Source organism: Opisthocomus hoazin, chromosome 25 (genome assembly GCF_030867145.1).
Source record: "Opisthocomus hoazin isolate bOpiHoa1 chromosome 25, bOpiHoa1.hap1, whole genome shotgun sequence".
Classification (NCBI taxonomy): domain Eukaryota; kingdom Metazoa; phylum Chordata; class Aves; order Opisthocomiformes; family Opisthocomidae; genus Opisthocomus; species Opisthocomus hoazin.
This window is the reverse complement of record NC_134438.1, coordinates 4,902,527-4,923,830: the sequence shown is the minus strand read 5'-3', so window position 1 is coordinate 4,923,830 and position 21,304 is coordinate 4,902,527. Positions and strand designations below refer to the sequence as shown.

The 21,304-nt window shown below is 49.2% G+C and overlaps 1 protein-coding gene across 3 annotated transcripts in view; it reads left to right on the top strand.

The window, feature by feature from the left end:
* Positions 1–2,818: 2,818 nt before the first annotated feature.
* Positions 2,819–21,304, top strand: part of PPP1R12B (protein phosphatase 1 regulatory subunit 12B) — a 129,467-nt gene continuing 110,981 nt past the window's right edge. For 2 of the 3 annotated variants that reach the window (XM_075443305.1, XM_075443304.1), the window contains exon 1: positions 2,819–3,173. In XM_075443305.1, the coding sequence (XP_075299420.1) occupies positions 2,886–3,173 (288 nt within the window). In that variant the 5' untranslated portion in view covers positions 2,819–2,885. The remainder of the gene's footprint in view (positions 3,174–21,304) is intronic. The other variant, XM_075443306.1, reaches the window with a different exon arrangement.

The window sequence follows — 21,304 nt, the reverse complement described above, 5'->3', positions numbered from 1 at the left end:
AGCTGTCGGATCCCTGCGTGGATCTACCACAGCTCTCACGGCTGCTGGTGTAAAATTATTTTTCACTGGACATAAAGGCACCAAGGAATTTTTTTGTTTGTTTTTAATCTTCAGACAAACAGGCTGCTGGCAGAGGTAAGAGGAACAAATCTAGACCATTCCAGAAAGTGATTTTATTTTTATAAACAAAGCAGTTACTTGTAATAGAGCAGCTGAAGGAAATTCAGAGAGAGACTGAAAAGAAGGAAACTGGTACTTCAAGATACTAGTCGCTGGGAAGACACAGACATGGGCGGTGCTCAGGATCCAGGAGATGCATTGCCAAGCCATGCGTTCTCATGTTTATCACCCTGGAATAATGAATTTTTGGAATAATTAATTTTTACCTGGAATAATGAATTTTTGTTCAGAAACTCCCTGCTGAAATAGGAGGAAGGCTAGAGACGGACTGAATTTGTAGGAACAGATCACAGGAAAGCAGAGATGGGACTGTGGTCACACGTGTCAGGGAGCCAGGGGGTCTGAGGTGATGGAAGGATGGCACGAGGCTCGTAGTCAGACAGCAGTCTCCTCTTCCAGTGAAGTGTTTTTTTGTCTGGGGATATATTCCATTTTCAAGAGCAGTCAGACCTGGAATCGGGCTGCCACCCTTCTGGCTGTGACTGCTGCAGAGCGGCGGCAGTTTGCAGAACGCACACACGACAGCCGACGTTTCCAGGAAGGCTCTGTCCCGACCCAGCGGCGTGCAGAGGGAATCCCGCGGGCTGGGGACACACGCGAGCCCTGTGCACGTCCAAAGCAGCTCTGTGTCCCAGAAGCAACGGTATGCCAGAAGTTTTGGGATCACCGTTCGTTGGATTTACAGCCAGTTCTCACGAGACGTGGCTGCGCAGGAGTTCCGGCATCCAGAAGCTTAGTCAGATGTCCAGGAATCCTAGACAATGCAGAAAACTCTTCACATATGCCTGGGTAAAATTCCTCCCAGGAAAATAAAAGGCATGTTTTTAAAAACGTAAATGGCTGATGGTCTCCATCAGGCAGTTTTCACAGGAGCACGGGGTGGTCTTGTCAGCCATGGGGGGAAACAGGAGGGCCTCCTGCCCCGTTACCACGATGCAGACAGCGAAAGCCCTCACAAGGCCGTGAGCTGAGCAGCTAACGTGGCTGTGCCCATCACTGTGCAGGAGCTAGGGCTCACGTCAGCCCGGCAAGCAGCCACAAGTAATTAAATTGTTGAAGCAACAGATGCAAAGTTAAGGAGCTCCAGGCCTGGTCCAGCACGCTCATCATCATGAATAACCGATCCCGCTGGGAAGAATGCAATATAAAGCACGGGAAGGTGATCACTGCTCACACTGAACTCAACCAAGCACGCAGCCCATCCCTTGCAGGCGCCAGGAGCGTGTCCCAAGCGATCCCAGCCTCCAGCAACCCGCAGCCAAAGGCCGTTCTCCGCCAAGGGCGGCAACTTTGTATTTATGACTGTTGATTGATTTCCTGCTGCTAATTTGCCCTGTTGCTTTTAAACCCACCTCAACAGCTAGCATCCCGACAGCCCTGCTGCCAGGAGCTCCACACTAAACTGCCTGCTGTGTGAAGCTCTGTTCCTCGGTGCTCTTCTCCGAACCATTTCTGTACTAGTAATCACACAGAATCACAGAATGGTCGGGGTTGGAAGGGACCTCCGTGGGTCATCTAGTCCAACCCCCCTGCCGAAGCAGAATTCCTAACTCCAGTTTTGCGATCTTAGACTGCTAATGAACCACGATCTGGCAGTTCTATGAATATATAATAGCCCTTAATGTGGCCCCAAACTCCGTTCATTAAAATCATTTGCATGCTGGGGATATAGGATATGCTGTGCTGTGGTTCCTGGAGTTTTCCCTGGAACTCTGCTGAAAATTGCTGAGGGTTTTTTTCAGACTAACAAGCAAACACCAGCTGGTCTGGGGGATTTGCCACCGAGCGTTTGGCAGCGTGCTCGTTCCGCGATTCCTCCAGCGAGCGATTTGAGGCAAACACTGAGTGCGGCAGCTTGATACAGCGCAACGACCTGGAGCCGTGGGGCAGCCCCTCTGCTCGAGGGAAACCCGCGCCCAGCTGCCTGCCAGGAGAGGCCGAGCCTCGGCACCCCCGGCACCCTCGGCAGGGAGGACCGGGCCGCTCCCGCCGCGAGAGGGGGCTCCGAGAAGGCGTAACGCAGTCAAGGCCACCGCCTCACCCGAACACCTCCCCAGCCGGGCTGGGCCCCGGCGGGCAGAGCGGGCCCACAGGCACGGCCCCCCGCCGCGGGCCGGGGCCGGAGACCCGGCGGCCGGAGCTCGGCCCCCCGCCTCAGCACCGCCAGCCTTCGCCTGGGGACGGCCGGGCTCCCAGTTTAACGACAGGGAAAACGGGAAACCGCCTCTCGGGAAGCTCAGCGCCCTCCGGGCCGCCCCGCTGCCAGCCGGGCTTCTCTCACAGACCGGGCTCCTTTCTGCGCCAGCCATTTCTCCTCACGCTCCGCAGGCCCCCTCAAGCGGAGCGGGACCGAGCGGCGGCGTCTCCTGACGCCCCGCCCCGCGGCCCCCGCCCCGGGCCGGGCGCTGTGATGGCGGCCGGGGCGGGGCCGGCGCATCGCGCGCGGGGGCCGCTGGGAGTTGTAGTCCGGGGTGGCGCCCAGGTGCGGCGCATTCGCGCGGGGCCCGCCGGGAGCCGCTCCCGCCCCGCGGGCAGGTGCGGCGCCGCCCGCGGGAACTACAAGTCCCGGGATGCCGCGGGGCGCGGGGCGCTGCAGCGGCAGCGGCGGGCGGGGGCGGGCGTAGCGAAGATGGCGGCGGGGGCGCTGCGCCCCGCTCCCGGCTGAGGCGCCGCGCGCTCCTTGCGCCTCAGTGCGGGCGGCGGCGATGTCGGAGCCGGAGCACCTGGGCGGGAAGCGGGCCGAGTCGGCGCGGCTGCGGCGGGCCGAGCAGCTCCGGCGCTGGAAGGGCTCCCTGACGGAGCAGGAGCCGGTGGCGGCGGGGGGCGGCCGGGGCCGGCACCGCGGCGCCGGGGGGTCCCGCGTCCGCTTCGAGGAAGGCGCCGTCTTCCTGGCCGCCTGCTCCAGCGGGGACACGGAGGAGGTGAAGCGGCTGCTGGGCCGCGGCGCCCGCGTCAACACCACCAACGTGGACGGGCTGACAGCCCTGCACCAGGTACCGGCAGCCCGGGCTGAGGCGGCGGGGGGGGGTCTGGGCCCGGCCCGGCGGTCCCTGCCCGTCGCCTGCCGCCGAGCGGGGCTTCCCCCGCGCCCTTCGCCGCCGGGACGGGGCCCCCCTGCTGCGGCTCTGCCCTCGGCTCCTCACCCCGGAGCGGGGGGTGGAGGGGGGGATGTCCCGGGTGCCCGCAGCCCCGGGTGCCCGCAGCCCCGGCTCGGTCGGAGCCCCGGCCGGCGGGTTGACCGTGTGGCCGGGCGGGGCGCGGGGCCGGAGCGGAGCGCGGTCGCGGGTTCCAGGCGAGCGGCTCGGGGTACCGAGTCCTCGCAGGGAGATGGAGTAGCTTAATTAGCAAAATAAAGCGTTGGGCTGGCAGAGCTGCGAGCCTGGCTAGGTGGCCGATTTGTTCATTTTTGGGAAGGCTTCTGACTTTGCGCTGGGGGTCTGCTGAAGCAGCAGCAGCAGGAAAATCTCCCTTTGGGGGGGAGGGGGGGACTGGTTTGTGCAAGGTCAGAAGTGTCTCGTCAGCTTCTGTGTTTGTGTTATGTCGGAGTTGCCTTGAAACTCCCCAAACTGCTCTTTGGCAACCTTTGCAGGGACCAGAGAGTGCCCGCATCGCAGATAAGCTGCATAGAGTCTATTAATATTCGTCCATGTATGGTGAAGACGCTACAAAAGTGCTTGCAGAAGTCAGCTTCAGAGTGGTAAAGCCTTGCCTGTCTGGAAACATGTGCTGTGGTTCGTCTGCAGCGTGTGCTGTCGTGGGAATGAACAGGGCTGCAAGGGAGCATGTGAAAGTGCTACCCTGGAATACTGGGAAACCTGTTGCTGTCTGATTCGGGATTTAGCACCGCGTGTGAAGTCAGTGTCCCAGATTGTTGCATCTGGTCAGCGAAATTAATCTGATTTGAATCCGGGCCAGCCTCAGGAAGAAAAGTTTTCTTTCTCAAGATCCCATAGATTAAGCATGTAGTGTAGTGACGGGACCGGGAAAAGAACCATAGTCCAGGAATAACATCTGGAAATAATGTGTTTGTAAAGAATAGTGCTTTAATAGGACAAATAGCAGGACAGTAACTGAGTTGATTGGGCTTTCTTCTTTGCTGGGCTGGTATTACTGTACTGAAGCATTTGGGTCGTTTAAAAGCTCGGTTCACAAGCTCGCTTGCTCGTGGCTGTCAGTGAACAAGGGGCAGCGATATTTATTCGTTTTGTTCTGAAGTTCCAAAAATAAGTTCTGAAGCAAAGAGCTTAGGAGCTTATGGACCATCAGGTTGAATAAGACTTCAGTTGGCAAAGCAGTGAACTTTGTAGTGGCTCAGCTTTTTTTTTTTTTTTCATATAGCAATAGCAAAAAAGTTACGCTGCTGCAGTACTCTCCAGTACAGCACGTATACATTTATTACGAGACAAACAAGTAATCATACAGACACTAGTAAGAGCCATTTACAGAAGAGCTGGTTGTTGACAGCGTTTTGACAAACCAGAAGGCTGAATCTGAGGTGGGCAGAAGTATGGTAGAGCTGGGATGACTTCATGAGGGCTTTCCAGCCAGGGCTGGTTGTGATCTCTGCAGAAGTACCTGGGTATCTTGCTGATGTACGTAATGTGACGCTTGGCCAGAAGTGTATCATGAAGTGCATTAGACTCATCAGACAGTGAGCTATTATCTCTGCAAGGTCAAACTTCTTGAATATATGACAAGCAGGCTGCAAATATAATTCTGTATACGTAAAGAATTGTGTCTTAGGAGCGAAGTATCAGGTAACAGATTGAACTGCAACACCTAGAGCTTGATGCTTGGAACAGCTTTTAGATGAGTGAGTGGCCAAGCAGGTGCTAGCTGCACAAGCAAGTCTCTTACACAAAGTGTTTCTTCAGAAACTTTACAGGAAGGGAGGTTGACCTTACTTTTGAATTTAATAAAAGCTTTCTTCCAGTGTCCTGTTGATGTCTAAGCAGCTTCTCATCTGCATGTCTCAGACCACACCGAAGAGCGCTGAGATGTTCTGGCACTCCCAGATGGAACAGACACTGATTTGTCAGAGGTTTTGCTGTACATGTGTATCTTGAGTCTATAAGTCTGCATCACATGAAAATGTTAATTATCATGGTTAAAGAGGTTGTTGTGAGTTCCTTATCACTGAACACGTCCAAAATGGTTGTTTTCATATTGCTTGGGGAATGATATGGTAAATGGTATGGTAAATGTGTCAGCTGAGGTCTGGTTAGGTTGAGGGTCTCCAGCGTGCTGATTGACAAAAAGAATGAATGTAGTATGCGTGGGGATTTTTTTAGTGTCTTCTCTTCATATAAGAAATGTAATATTATGAGATATTGGGCAGATGGTGGTGACCGTCGTTTAGTACTTGTAGAGCCAAATGGCCATGCAGTGAGGAAAGAACATGGACAAGAGTTTGCTTTGTTGAAGGAAAGATTTTTTTTTTTTTTAATTATTATTATTTTTTTTTCCTTGGTTAAAGAACGTGAGACTTGCTCTGCAGAAGCAAATGTCTTTTTAGGTAACGGAAGGGTTAACAAAGTCAGTTGACTTAATTTGTCAGGGTGGGCATCTGCTTCTACAAAACCGAAGACCAATCTTACAAATTGGGTGAGTTTGTTTGAAGTGCACAATGGACCCGAATGTTGTGCGGCTTTCAGCAAAGGTAACGTTACCCTTTCCCTGGTATCTGGGCCACTGTGACTAAGAACCATTGTGCACTTGCTGGGTGAGAAGCAGTCTTTGCTATTTATAGCTATGAAGTAGTATTTTGAAAATAACCTTTTAAATTACAAGTGGTGTTTCTGAGCCTCCAGCTTGCGTTGGCCTCCTCTTTGGAGGCATCAGGTGCAGCATAAACCTGCCACAGGCCGGTGTCTGTTATCTGTGCTGTGGCTTCAGTCGTATGCGTGTCGTTACCTCAGGGCCTGCAGAATGCTGCTGGATGAACAGCAGTCCCGTATTTTCAGTGAACTTAATTGGTTGAATATGGTGTATTTTTGGCAAAGATTTTGTGTCTAATGTGGAGTGGAAAGGGAGATATTCACTAAATGTGAGTGAACATTCAGAAGTCATCGAGAAAACCAGTTGGTGAAACAAACTATTGATCACAGTTGAACTTCTTTAGTGTCTGCAGATGGATGGTGTGCAGTGCTCTCTCTTCCTCCTGAGTGACAGATGGAACTGAAGAGTAAACTTCTACAAAGATTGAATCTTAAGGGAAAAAAATTCTGATGCTTCTAGTTGGGAAGGCATCTCCAAATGTAACAGGCAATGCTTGTTTGTCTTTAAGGACCGGTCCACAAAGACGACAACAGAAAAGATTGTCCTTTGCCTGCCCTTTCATTTACCTGCTGTTTCCCTTTTGCCTGTTCGTGGAGAAGCGAGTTACTCATGAAATAACTCCCGAGGTTATGTCACTTAGAGTGCTCTGAAAGTAGCTTCGTACTTGCTTTTGATCTACTTTCAGGTGCTGGGCGCCTGTGGTGGCTCAGAAGCTGCTTCACGAAGAGTCCGGTACTTTGCGCAGCGACGGTGGGTTGGGTGGCGGAGGCTGTACCCTCGCTGGCCGCCCCAGTTGAAGGTGTGCCGGCCTCTGAGCCGGGATTGTACAGCTGCAGACACGGGTCGTTGCTGTTCAGAGCTTTGTAAAGTGGCATCCCTAAAGGCTGGTCAATTTTTGGTTGCTGATCAGCAAATTTGGCCCCTAACTTGCTTCTAGATCTTGTCTGCAGTCCTAGCAAAGCAGAGGGCAGCAGAATTTTTGGGTGGTCTGAAAACGCAGCTGGGGGTAACGCGTTACAGACCCCCTCCCTAATTGCAGCAGTCTGGAGACTGCTGGAAGAATCGTTGAGGTGCTAACGCCGGAACAAAATCCAGGAGACTGAGGGGAAGGAGGAGAGGGTTCCTGTGTGGATTGGTGTTTTTTCTAGGTAGGACATCACCGCTAGAGAGCGTGGAGCAGAGAGTTGGAAGTGTGGTAGTGGCTGAAGCAGCCTGGGTTGGATTTACAGGATAGCTGAGGTAGATCCAGCAGTCGTCGTTTGCACAGAGAAGGTTCTTAATCACCAAAAGGTAAAAGCTAGCTTGTACCTTGAATTGCGAGGATATAGCGCAGTGCACAGGGGCGTGAAAAGTCTGGAATGAATTATTCGGGTACTGGCTGTGCATGTGCTTGGGCCATCACGGCTGTACTTCAAGGTAGTTTAGCTTCTGGTCTTTGAATCGGGCTGCATTTTTTTAAGATTGGGTGGCTACGTTGCCTAAAAATACATTAATCCCAGGAAGAGAAGGTTATCTAGGGAGAGTCATACCTTTTCCACCGCGCTCTGCAAAGTTTCTTTCCGAAGGTATGCTTCTGCCAGTGAAAATAGAAGTTGCAAGCTGCTTGTACTGTATTTAACGCTGCTCATCAAACTGAAATATGACACTGTCAAAAATAGGGTTTATCACTAGGGTAAGTGAAATACTTTTTTTTTTTAAGGTTTCACTGATGAATGTATGTACTCTGAATAAAAGTGAGAAAGCTTTGAAGCTACCTACAGTACACCAAGAATTTATTAGACCGAGCTCGTAGTGTTTTACCAACCTAATGCTTTCATTTTCCTGCTTTTGGCTTACTCAGTCCCTTTTTGGCTTGATGTTTTGTCCCTGTGGGTCAGTTCAATTGTCTGTCGCTTGCGTCTCTATTTCAAAACAGTCTCCTAACTGGGCAGAATTAACTCTAGACTAAACAAGCTGACCTTGAACTGAAAGGAGCTGGAGCCTTGGCGAGGTGCTGCTTCTTGCCGCAGTCGGAGGAAGCCTGGCTTTGTGTTGGATAGGGGCAGTTTCTCAGCTGGTTGGGCTCCTGGAGACTGAAGCCAACCCCAGCATTCACTCAGCTGCTGGTGCTGGGAGGAAACTTAGTCTGTTTTAGATGGAGATTTGTGATGGGAAATGTGCATCTTCATTGTTTCCTGCCTCAGCCTCTGTTTATCCTAGCCAGTTATTAGATGAGTCAAGCTCTGCTGCTCCCCGTCAACAGTGAGCAAGTGAACTGATAGGGTTTGCAGCTACGACTTCCTTTATGGCAGCAGCTAGAAGGGATGACCCTGGTCCCTTCGTGCTGTCTGTGGAAAAGATCTCATCTCTGCAGCAGTGCTGCTGGCCACTCTGGAGCTCTGGCCCCACGTGGAAATCTCCTTTGGGAAGCGGAAGTATTTTAGGGAAAGCTTGTTGTGCGGAATATATACTGAAAGCTTTCTGAGTTTTGCAAATAAAATTCTTGAGCCTGCATTAGAGGTGGAAACAAGTCTTTAATGCTGTGTACTTGTCTGAATCATCATTGTTTGATACGATTGAAAGCCAGCTCGGTGAGAAACGCGGGGATGAGCAATGAATGAGTGCCTGGAACGGTGGCTGTTCCAGCGCGGTGCCTTGCAGCTCCCGTTGGCATGGCTGAAACCTGCTGCAACATTCAAGGCAACCTTTGCCTGCAGAGCTCTCTCGGCTGTAACCTGGATGAAACTACCATCATCCTGGTATTATCTTTGCAATTTATAGTGCCTCTTGCTTGTTTTAACAGTGAGTGTTAGGGGCTGGGATCTGTTTCTGTTACAAACAGGTTTAGAGACTTAGAATTCAGGTTAGGTACTGTGAGCCTCGTGAGACATCTCAAGTGCTGTGTGTTGTAATATACTGAGATAATAACTGGCTGGTATTAAAATATGAGACTTTTGAGTTGGCATGCTAGCTCTCAGTCGAGGATTATTATACACTGTAAGTCAAGAAGGGCTGTCAGACTGTGCGTATTGGAGCAAGCTTTTCAAGAAGATTGGGAGAGGGGAATATTATGTAAGTGGTTGTATAAATTGAGATTTTTTTTTTTCTCTAACATTAGAATACAAATGAGAGCAGGGGGAGCATTAAACACTCTGAAATGTCTTCTCTGCTTTTTAAAAAGTCGTGTTTGTGCAGAGGGCTGGGATTAAAAAAAAAAATGAACGAAAGAGAAACCCAGGCCCTTTCAGGGGAGTAGCAGCCCCCACCCTCTGGTTGCAAGCTCTCCAACTGAGTGAACTGTTTGACCTCGTGATAATGGTATGGCCCCAGCACGGTGAAGGTGCCCAGTATAAATCCCGGGATCTGAGTCTGCAGTTTATTTTCAGCTGTCCTTCTGAAGGGAGGTGCAACAGCTGTCCCTGCCATCTCCTTTATTGGGCTGCAGCAAGCTGATCTGCGCGGGGATGGAAGGTGCAGCTCGCGGGAGGAGGTGTTGGGTGTGCCTTAGCGGGGACCTTTCGGTTCAGAAGAATTCTGAGGGAGCAATTTGGTGGGGATTTAGGCACTGGTTTTTGTAGGGCTCACTTCAGCGTGAGCGGACTGAAGAACAGCTTCACGGTGAGCGTAGTCCAGAAGGACGTTTCAAGCTGCCGTCAGCTCTTGGCGAATGGAGGGTGACGTGCTCTGCCCGCGCTGCTGGAGCTCTTCGGAGCGTGGCTGTGATGGAGCTCCAGCCTGCGCAGCTTGTAGGGGCCAAATTTTAGTTCCTCCCTTCAGAGATGCATCTGTTACTGTGGTGGAACAAGACCATTCTTAAACACTTAGTTCTTAGAACATCTTTTTCAGGAGAAGGTTGCTTTTCTAGGTTCCCAGGCTGGTGAGAATGATATCCCGCACTGCCGCAGCCCAATCACAAGAGTCAGGCCTCTCTTCTCTCACCAAGCTGGTGGCAATCATGAACATCAAAATTCTTGATTCAGACATCTATGCAATTTCTCATGACAGCGTTCATTCATGATAATTACAATGTACAGTACTTACAGATGACTAGTATTTTAGAAAATACATGTGTGCACTCTTGTTAAATATTTTCACGTTAAACAAATTTTTGAGAGATCAGTTTCCTTCCAGCTTTAAGCTCCCAGCTTAAATTTGGTCTTTGCTTGTCTGAAAGTAACTGAAAATAACTGAAAATTCACTCTTGAAGAGTAAAGGTGCTGAGTTTTTTTAATGCAGTTTTTTCTTAGTAGCTTGTTTCCTGTAGCTGAAAAAAATAGAACAGCCTTAACTTGTAAGCGTCTCACTAGAAATGTTTCCATAATACAATAAGCTGACCTTGCAGAGGGACACAAGCAGTTTCAGCATTGCTTTTGCAGCGTTCAGCCTTGCTCATAAATCTTTGTGAAATGTACAGAATGCAGAATGACCACCTGCCATTAGCCTTTTATGTGTCACTGCCTTTTGAGGGTAAAACTAAACCTGGCCCCTCTCTGATACTCTGAGCCGGGGCATTGATTTGCCACAGTGATTGCTCACCATCCATTTCTGGAATCTGTCTGAAGCCACCTCCTATTTATAATTTGTCATTCCTCAGTGTCTTAGACAGCCAATGCGATTTCATTACAAAGCTTTATGCTTTTTTACATCTGAAATCATGCGATAGCACCAACTCGTCGTTTCAGGCCTTGTCTAAACACAACTGCTGGTTTAGCAAGCGGTGACTCTAACAGTGATTTACTGAACTGATGCAACTTTGTGTGTGGGCTCTGGCCTAACCTGGCTTACGTCTGTTTAGTTGGGGCTTGTAAATATAATACCATAACCCAAATGGATGTAAACCAGCTTGAAGCTGGTAGGGCCCGCACACGGAGCTGTGCCGAGTTAACCGTGCTGGTTTTGCGCTTGCATTGACGCCTCCTGGAGTGCTGCGGCAGCGGTTGCATGCGCAAATCAGAGTGAAGCAGGTTTTCTCTTCCTCTTCCAGGGTTTGAATTCATAGGAATTGTCAGCCGTACCCAAAACAATCATTAATTATAGATTGATCTTGAGTGACAACTTGATACTTCGTGTGAGACATGTTAATAGGGATTTCTCCCCTGCAAGATTGCTGGGGCAGGTGATCTCTGACCCAGCAGGCTGTGAGTAATGAGGCTTGCTTTAATTGTTTTGATAAAGCCAGGACACTGCTCTGAATTACATCATTAACAAAGACCCTGCCTCTGCCAGCAGAAATCATCAGAATATTTACCTTAAATAGTGTTGTGGTTTTGGAGGATGAAGTGTTCTAAATTCTTGTCTAACAAGCCGTTTTTCTGTCCCATTTGCTCTCTGATTTCTGTACAGCCCCAGGCACCAGTACAGGCTGGGGCTGACCTGCTGGAGAGCAGCTCTGCGGAGAGGGACTGGGAGTGCTGGGGGACGACAGGGTGACCATGAGCCAGCAGCGTGCCCCTGGCTGCAAGAAGGCCAATGGGATCCTGGGGTGCATCACGAGGAGTGTGGCCAGCAGGTCAGGGAGGTTCTCCTTCGCTTCTGCTCTGCCTTGGGGAGGCCCCATCTGCAGTGCTGTGTCCAGTGCTGGGCTCCCCAGTTCAAGAAAGATGAGGAGCTACTGGAGAGAGTCCAGCACAGGGCTACGAGGATGGTGAGGGGACTGGAGCATCTCTCCTACGAGGAGAGGCTGAGGGAGCTGGGCTTGTTCAGCCTGGAGAAGAGAAGGCTGAGAGGGGACCTTAGAAATGCCGATCAATATCTGCAGGGTGGGGGTCAGGAGGACGGGGCCAGACTCTTTCCAGTGGTGCCCAGCGACAGGACAAGGGGCAATGGGCACAAACTGAAGCAGAGGAAGCTCCAGCTGAAGATGAGGAAGAACTTCTTCCCTCTGAGGGTGACGGAACCCTGGCCCAGGCTGCCCAGGGAGGCTGTGGAGTCTCCTTCTCTGGAGATATTCCAGCCCCGCCTGGCCGCGGTGCTGTGCCCCCTGCTCTGGGTGACCCTGCTTGGGCAGGGGGTTGGGCTGGGTGACCCACAGAGGGCCCTGCCAACCCCGAACATTCTGTGATTCTGTGACATGCTCTCCAGTGTAGACAGGTTTAGGGTTTTTGTGGATAACGCCCAAATCTGAGCTAACGGGTTGCATTAGCACAGCCTACACCTGTCCAGGAAGAGGTGCACATCCTGAGCCCGGGTGGGAGCTGAACTGCGCCCGTGACAATCGTACAAACACTACAGACTTGCCAAGCGTCGGATTTAATTTTTTTTTTTAAAGTGATGTGATCATGCCAGCAGAGGTTCCTGTGCTAGCAAACAGTGTGCCCTTGCTTGAGTCTTGTAATGAACATCACAAGCGATGTTTGTGCTGCTGGTGTGATTTACGTGCTGCATTAGTACAACCATTTCAGTTACCAAGAGTGATTATGCTGGCAAAGATACTTTCAAAGCGACTTGATGGCACATGCAAAATGCTGTGTTCTAGCCTATTACCACAACATCTGCTGTTTTTGATTGAAGAGGTGGGTTTTAAGCTGTCTACAGCAATTATTTCAAGCAGAATCGTGAATACTGAGCTGAAATAAATTGCTCTCCCTAGGGCAGGGCAGAAGGTGCTGCTGGCTTGCTTCCGCAGGAGGTAGCGTCTAGGTTAAAACTTAAAAGCTGTTTTCATCACCTGATGCTGGCTTTCAGTTCTTGTCTTGCTTTGTGATTCTTCACTGTGTTCTGAGGAAGCCAGCTCGACTTAATGCTGAGGTTCTCATCAGTCTTCATAGCTTTTAGGGGAACCTGTGTACCATGCACAGGCTGTGAAAGGTAGGAGTTGTGTTCAAGATTACTGTTTCAAAGACGTTTGAGAAGCAGAAGGTCAATGTTGTGTGTCAGTCTCTTCCAGACAGTTATATTGGTAGTCCATAAAAGCGGTTATCTTGACTGCCTCTCTTCTGTCTGCTCTGCCTCCCTGAGAGCTTGGCAGGTCTTTTTCTGCAGAGTTGCTTTACAGCCAGTTGCCCCAGGCTGTGTTGTTGGAAGGAGTTATATTGTCCCAGGGACAGGACATTGAATTTGTCTTGGACCTTCACGAGCTCTCTATCAGGCCACTTCTCCAGCCTGTGTAGGTGCCTCTGAGAAGGATCTCCTGCCCCAGCCATGCCAACCAGTTTGATACCATCTGCAAACAGAGTGCTCTGTCCCAGAATTGGTGTTAATCAAGTTTAATAAAGACAGTGAATTGTACTGGCCCCAGTGTCAACCCTGAGGGATGCCACTGGTAATCAGCTGCCAGCTGGACTTTGTCTGGCTGATCACCTTTTGAGCCTGATATTCTAGACAATTTTCCATCTCCTGATCATCTGCCTCTGTAGTCCAGCTCTCGCCAGTCTGCCTATTAAGAAAACTATCGGAGACAGTCAGAGGTGTACGACGCTCGCTGTCCTGTCATCCACCCGGCCAGCTTGTCATTGTGGAGGGCAGTCAGGTTAGGCAAGGTTTGCCACCGATAAATCTGTGCTGGCTGTTCCCAGTCACCACCACCTCTTGCATGCAGCTGGAAATAGCTTTCAGGAAGATTTACTACACGGCCTTTCCAGGGACTGGATCCTTCTTACGTGATGGGTGGTGTTTGCATGTTGTCGGGAACCTCTGTTTTGTCACCATGACCTTGGAAAGATGACAGTGACTTTACATGACATCAGCCAGCTCTCTCCTCAGCTGTGTCTGCATCCCATCTGGTCCCAAACGCGATCCCTGGCCCTTCCTTCCCCTTTATTCCCTGGGCTGGGGCTCTGGTGCTGCACAGTGTAGCTGGCAGGACCAGTCAGCTTTTCCCGGGAACTGTCCTGCGTGCCTGCCTGCTCCTACCAGAGTCCTCAGCTGCAGCGCGTCTGTGGTCGTGTGCCCTGCGTCCGACTCCAGTCTTACCTGCCTGTAGCTCTTGCAGCGACTGTCAGACACTCCTGTGCACAGCAAGCTAAACACTTTTAGGGTGTTTTCCTCGTCTCCTTATCGCCATGATTTTTTTTTTCTTTTTTTCCTTCTAAAAAATGTAAGTTTTAAGGTGAGGTCCCTGCCAGGAGGGAAATAGGAGGGGTTCTTTCTAGTTGACTGGTCTCTTAACTTCTTCAGAGTTCAGTCTTGCAGGAACACGGCTAGTCAGCAATTGCCATCGTTTCATACCTGCCATGCCTTCCCGGCTTTTTGGTGCAAACTTGCACAATGACTTAACCAGCTATTCAGAACTGCGTATCTGTCAGCACCAGTTCAGTTTTAAGGCATGTCATGACCTCTTTTCTTCAGGAGAAGACACGCAAGAAGAAGTACTGCCAGGTAATACCTCCCAAGGGAGATGACGATTGTGGATTTCTGTTTCTTGCTACCACTAAGTGCTTCTTAACGGTCTTGCAGTACAGACGTCAGTGGCTCCTAAGGCTAGGGGTAGTCTCTTATCCTTCTTGGCTGCCTTAATTTTATTAATGGGCTTAGCAATTGTCTTCCACTTGCTGGAGGATGCCTCTGCCTGCTCCTGTGTGCAGAAGAGCTGACGCTGTAGGAAATGCTATAAAGCAAGCTGAACTGTCATTTTTGGCTTGTGAGTCCACTGTAGTGGAGTCCTTTTTACTTTCAGTCCAGCTACCAATTTAATCACTGCTGCGCTTCCAGTGTTAACTGTTGCTCCATGCCACCTGAGTGTGGAAAAGGGGGGCAGGAGGCCCAAGGGTGCGGACTGGGATTTCGGGAGGGAAGGTGGGGTGGGGGCTGAGTAGCTGTAGCAGGCAGCCCGTGAGTGATGGCTGCACGGTCCCTATGGATCAACTGCAAGGGTGAGCAGCCATAAGCCAGCAGGACTTAGCTTGTGTCCTTGCAAAAAGCGTGTCCTAGGGTCCAGCATTGCCTGACCTTCACACCCACACGAGCTTGTGAAGAGTCGGACAGGGTTGTTCGGCTCCGTGTGCCCAGCAGATGGATATACTACCCTGGGGAGCTGGGTTTAAGAAGTAGCTTTGAGTGCCAAACCTTCGTGCAGGCAAAGCACTGCTCCTGGCAGGTAGGTAGGACTGAGCAGCTCCCGTGATTTGTAGAGCAGCCTTCCTGCAAGCAGGGCGGCGAGGGGAGAATGAGTTTTGGCAGCTTGAGTCCCTCCCTTGGACCAGCTGAATAGCCTCTGGCTAAGAGGAGAAGGAACCGGTGAGGAAAATGGCACTGTTTGACAACGTGTTGCTGTCCTTTGGATAGTCCTGGGTGGGATCTAAGTCCTGTTAGATTGCTGTTCCTGGGCTGCTCCTGCATCCCTGAAGAGTGTGTGCTGCTCTGGGGGTTTGGACCGCCCTGGAGCTGTTGAGTTTGTCTCCGGTCCCCGTGTCCCTTGCCTACCCACTGCCATTTGTTTCCCAGACCCTCTGTCACTTAGCTTGTCTTAATCTAATAAAGCTGAGGGGAAAGCTGAAAGGCAATAAGGCTCCCCTGCAGCTCCTCAAAGTCTGCTGCTCATCCAAGCACCATCCCCAGCGCGAGGTGAGCCGAGTCTCGGATGCTGGATGTGTTAGACCTCGGTGCAAAGGCTCAATACGTGACCCTTCCAACTTTCAGGTAAGATTATCCACACCTCTCCTCCTGGAGTTTGCACCCCTTTCCTGTTCACACACATGTTCCTCAGTCTCTCCTCTTATTCATGAACTGGAAGGTGGAATATGTTTAGCAAGGTGGGTACGTGAGGGCAAGTGTGTTTGCTGCAGACAAATAGAACTTGTGTGAACTTCTGCATATTGTAACTATGGAACAGGGGAACTTTCAATACAGAAAATTGACAAGGGGTGATTTAGTGGAACTTAAATCCTAATTATCTAGAAATTGAAAGAATGATCCTGGGTGTCCTGGTGGACGACAGGTTAACTATGAGCCAGCAGTGTGCCCTGGCTGCCAAGAAGGCCAATGGGATCCTGGGGTGCATCAAGAAGAGTGTGGCCAGCAGGACAAGGGAGGTTCTCCTTCCCCTCTACACTACCCTGGTGAGGCCTCATCTGGAGTACTGTGTCCAGTTCTGGGCTCCCCAGTTCAAGAAGGATGAAGAGCTACTGGAGAGAATCCAGCGGAGGGCTACAAGGATGGTGAGGGGACTGGAGCATCTCCACTACGAGGAGAGGTTGAGGGAACTGGGCTTGTTCAGCCTGAAGAAGAGAAGGCTGCGAGGGGACCTTATAAATGCCTACAAATATCTGAAGGGTGGGTGTCAGGAGGATGGGGCCAAGCTCTTTTCAGTGGTGCCCAGTGACAGGACAAGGGGCAATGGGCACAAACTGAGGCACAGGAAGTTCCGTCTGAACATGAGGAGGAACTTCTTCTCTCTGAGGGTGACGGAGCACTGGAACAGGCTGCCCAGGGAGGTTGTGGAGTCTCCTTCTCTGGAGATATTCAAGACCCGCCTGGACAAGGTCCTGTGCAGCCTGCTGTAGGTGACCCTGCTTCGGCGGGGGGGTTGGACTAGATGACCCACAGAGGTCCCTTCCAACCCCTACTATTCTGTGATTCTGTGATTCTGTGATACGTTGTTCCTTGTGACATATTATCTTTCATATGGGGTGGCCTACATGCTTTCTCTTCTCTTTAATAAATCACTGCAATAGATACATGCTGTATTCAGGGAGCACACAGTATCTTTTTTTTTTCTGGGGAGTACTGGGAGAGTCTGAGTGTTGGATACAGCTCAGCTGAATAGTTTCAAATGACAAATCTGTCCCAGTTTTGCCATTGTGTGCTGAACAGCTTTGTATTGCTTCTCAGCGATACTGTGTCTGCATGTCTTCAGTCTTTCTTGTACAAAGATCTCTTTAAAAAAAAAAAAAAAAAAAAAAAAATCAGCTTTCTGAGCTTTACCAAGCTGCAGTAGTGACAGAAGAGGTTCCAGAACTGCTCAGACAAATGAAAAGTGTCGGGTCTTCAGCACCAGCTGGTGTTTGTTCGGGGGGAACTGGCCTATAAAGTCACTAAGCTGTTGTCCGTTGTGTTTAACAAACCACTTACCAGAGGACCATGCCTGCAGCAGGACCGTGTCAAGGGGAAGGGACAGTTCTCCACGTGGTGCTAGTTTCCAAAAAGGGCTCCAAAAAGAACCTGGGAACTGATAAACCCAGTGGAGTCAACAGGCATGTGGAGAGGAGAAATCTGGTTGAGGTGCTACGTTTGGATTTCCAAAACGCTTTTGACGAGGTCCCTCTATGGAAGCCCTAAGAAACAAAGCTGTTGTGAAATAAAGAGATCTTATCATTGATTAATTACTGTCTGAAAGACATAAAATGAAGGCTAGGAATGAGAAGATGAGCTTACAGGAGGAAGGGGAGTTGTCCTGTGCATCTCCCCTGGAGTCTGTGCTGCTCTGCACACCCACGTGTGAGGTGGAAAAGGGAATGGAGAGAGTGAGGTAACAGTTTGTCAATGGTGCTGCATAACCAGGACAATAAAATGAAAGCTGGCAGTGAAGGGTTTCACAATACTGGCTAATTTGCTGATAAAATGATTGGCAAAATTTGGTCAGTAAATGGGAAGTAATGTTTATGGGGAAACAGTGGATTCCAATCCAGCTGTCACAGGCTGGAAAAGGCTTTCTGGGGATTTAATGTGATGGCACGGAAGTACTGCAGCGGGTGAAAAAGGAAACCAAACACTAGGAATCGTTAAGAAAGGAATAAATAAAGTAGCAGTCATAAAGCCAGTGTAAATTCGTGTTGTGTCCATCTAGAGATTAGTATGTGCAGTTCTCCTTCAACCTTCTCAAAAAAAAAAAAAAAAAAAAAGGCAGTCAATAGGGAAATAACAGCCAGGTGATCAAAGTCACGAAGTGGTTTCTCTACAAGGAAAGGCCAAAACTGTCTGACTCTTTCTGGCTGATGGAAAGCCACGAGCACAGATGTGATAGAGGTATCCAAAATTACGTGCAAGGTGTGATTAGGAATGTTTGCTTTTTCCCACAAGGAAGAAATAAGACATGAGAATTTTAAAACAAATATTCTTCCATCCAGTGTAAAATTCAGCTGTGGAACTAATTGTTTTAGGACATAGTTCATGCCAAAAGCTGAGGTATGATCAGAGACTGCTTTATGGGTATAAACTATGACTCTAGGAGTTAAGCTGCAGAGTGCCAGGCTCTAGGATGGTGTGGCAGGAAGATTCCATCTATCATGTAAAGAGTAATTAAAAAGACATTATTTATTACAGATTAGGGTCAAGAGGAGAATTAAGACAGGGGAAAACTAAGAAGGCCAAATATCTTCTCAAATGTTAAAGAAATAGTTTTAAAACCCCACAATTTTTAGAAGGCTGTATTGTGTAAATATACTATATTGTATAAATGGTGGGCAATTATGCTTTATATTTAATAGGCAATTTTACTGAATTTTTGGGTAGCTTGCGGCAGTGCCATGAAGATTATATTTTATAGCATCCTCTAAACTAGAAGAAAGAAGATGTATACATATGGGTTTTCACCTTGCTAATCCATGAGTTCTGGAGCCTTTTTCTATTCCTGGCTTGCAGTAGCCTGAACTCGTATATCTGACTGAACACAGTATCTCAGTATTCTTGCAAAGGATGGATTTCATCTTTACTTTGCGGTTTGCACTAGCTTTTCTTTTCTTTCTTGGGTGACTCACGAACAGAATTTGACCTTTGCAGCCCTAAATGGTTTGCCTTTTAAATTGATATCACTTGAGTTATTCTGAACAAGCATTCTCTCACGCTGAAAAAGATAAGTGGTAAATTTGCCTGTCTCTTGATGAGACACTTCAGGACCGTGCCAGCCTGTACGCCAGCAGAGCCAAGGTTTAAACTTCAGAGCATATTGCATGGGTTATTTTTGATCTCTTATTAATAGCGGCTATGGAAGGAGCCCTATGCTTATGGCCAAATATTGTCTTATAGCTATTTCGAGTATTGGCTTGTCTTCAGTCTACAACTCAGTCGATCCACAAAATCCATTCTTTTCCATTTACTTTAGGTGCTGTTAATGGTTAAGAAAATTGTTCAACGTTGCAGAAAGTGAACAAGGAACAAAGAATTGATTGTGGTCGTTGGGAGGGGATCCATGTGCTGACATTATGCCCAGCTTGCTGCAAATCGTGCGAGTGACTTGAGGATTCAAGCCCTGTCCAGAACCAGAACTGCTGCAGTAGGGAAAATACGACAGCTTGAAGTGATCTGATTCCAGGGTTATCTTTTAAAATGCAGTGTTACGGTGATGAAACCCGCAGAGTCTTGGAGATTTGGGGATACCTGTTGCTGACAAAGCTACCAGCTCTTTTATTTGTGGCTGTGGCCTGGTCCCAGTTACTCTAGCCACTCACTCCTCCTCCAGTTTAAGGTGTTTTCCTAATCCTTGGCTGCTTTGAGCCGTGCTTTGATGGCTCTCCTTCTGTTGTGTGATGCTGAAAGCTGCATCTCTTCCTGTGCCATTTGGCTTTTTGTCCCTCCCTCGTTCTCAGAGCTGTCTGTGTGTCGCAGCGGTGAGGGCAGTCTGCTGCGGTTGCAGAGCTACAGGTGCGTGGCTGGAAGAGATCACAGCAGACCACCTGGTCCAGGCCTCTGCACTGAGGCATGACCAGGTTTATCAGAGCTCTTCCCCAAAGACAGTTAACGAATCTGTTCCTAGGCATCGTCAGGAAGAGCTGGTCTGCGCTCCCGGGAAGGCTGCTCCAGCACCTGGCGAGCCAAGCAGTTAGAAGGCAGTTCTCCGTGTTTGACCCAATTCCGCTTTCTTCCAAATGAAACGGAATTGTTTTCCTCTGGTTGCAGTTGCTGTCCCTTTCATAACAGCCTTCCCACTGCTGGAAGATTCTCTTCTCCTCAAACCTTTTTTTTTTTTTTTCTTTTCCTTTTACCGAGATACAGTAAAGCTGGTTTTATTTAACCTTTCCGACTGGTTGATGTCTTCTGAACTTGCAGTGAGCCTTGTTGTTATCCTCTGGGCTTCTTAGGAGAATGTTGCTTTCAAATTGAAAGTGATACTGAAGTGGGGAGATCTCCAGCACAAGAGTGATTTTCTTCAGGGCCTTACTAGCAGCAGTTGTCTGTAATGTATTCCAGAATGAGTTTGGCTTTCTTCTTCAGCAGCACCCCACGGAGTCATTCAGCCAAGCCTTAGTTACCCAGTGGGGATGGAGACGAGGGGGTGGTAAAGCAAAATTAGAGGTAATGGTATAAATCAATGATGCTCTAACAGTATATTTAGTGAATGTTGCTCAGAAAGATGAGGACCCTGAGCAAGGAGCGTGCTGCCTGCAGCGTGGGAGCTGTCAGAGCCGGCGTGGCCGAGACCTGGCAGGAGCGGAGCTGCCCTCAGATGAGTGGGCTGCCTTCAGCCCAGCCTGTCTTGAGTGGACGTGCAGTCAGTGATCCACTCCGATGCTGCGTCCTGTTTGTCCTTGTTTTGCCTTTGGACGTCTCCCGCCTAAGCGGAGCAATTTCCCCGTTCCACTTTGCGGTGAGATCATTTGTCAGAACACTCTGAGTCTGGGTGCTGTTCCCTGGAGCTCTTCGCCTTCGCACCTTTGGTTTCGTCTCCCATGGGTAAAACACGATCTCTGTTTCTCCATTTTTGCTGAAGAGGAGCAGAGCTGGGCCTTGTTCGTCTGTGCTGAGGAGGCTTTCAGACGAGTGTTTACACCGGCTCAAGGTTTTGCAGCCTGTGCTGAATCCTGTGGGTTGAGTTTGCAGGGGAGCGGATGTTCCCCAAACCTGTTACAACTTGTTCTCCTCTTCTCTTGCTGAATTCTTCTTTAGCCAGTTTTTTTCTCCCAAAGCACTGTTTATTTCTGCGGTGCCCTACAAATAGCATAAACCATATTTGTGATGCCACTGAAATCGATAAGAAACACTTTTGGAAAACAGGGAAAATTATTTGGGTGTTGGGTTTTTTCCATTTTTTTAAGTTAAGCTTTTCTAATCCATGTCCCATTCATGTCTGCCGCATCTTTTTTAGTTGTGGAGACTAGAATTTCTTAACGATACTGAAAATATAGTGCACCATTACATAGAAGCCTAATGTTATTTTCAGTTTTGTTTTGTTCCATTCCAAATAATTTCTAGAATTTGCTTTGATTTCTGAGCTTGGAGCTGATATTTTCCTACAGCTATTTGTTGTAATCCTGAGAGCTTTTTCCTGAATGGCAATAATAAGCTCAGAGCCTTTCATTTTGTTATATGACGTTAGGTGTATTTTTTGCCTGTGATTCACTCTACAGTTATCTGCATTGAATTTCATCTGCCACTTTATCACCAGTTGCTCAGTATTGTAAGATTCTTCTGCAAGTTCATCCTTTTCTTTACCCTCTTGAATAGTTTCATCAGCGAACTTTTATCACCACACTAATCTCTGGCTCTGCTAGATGCT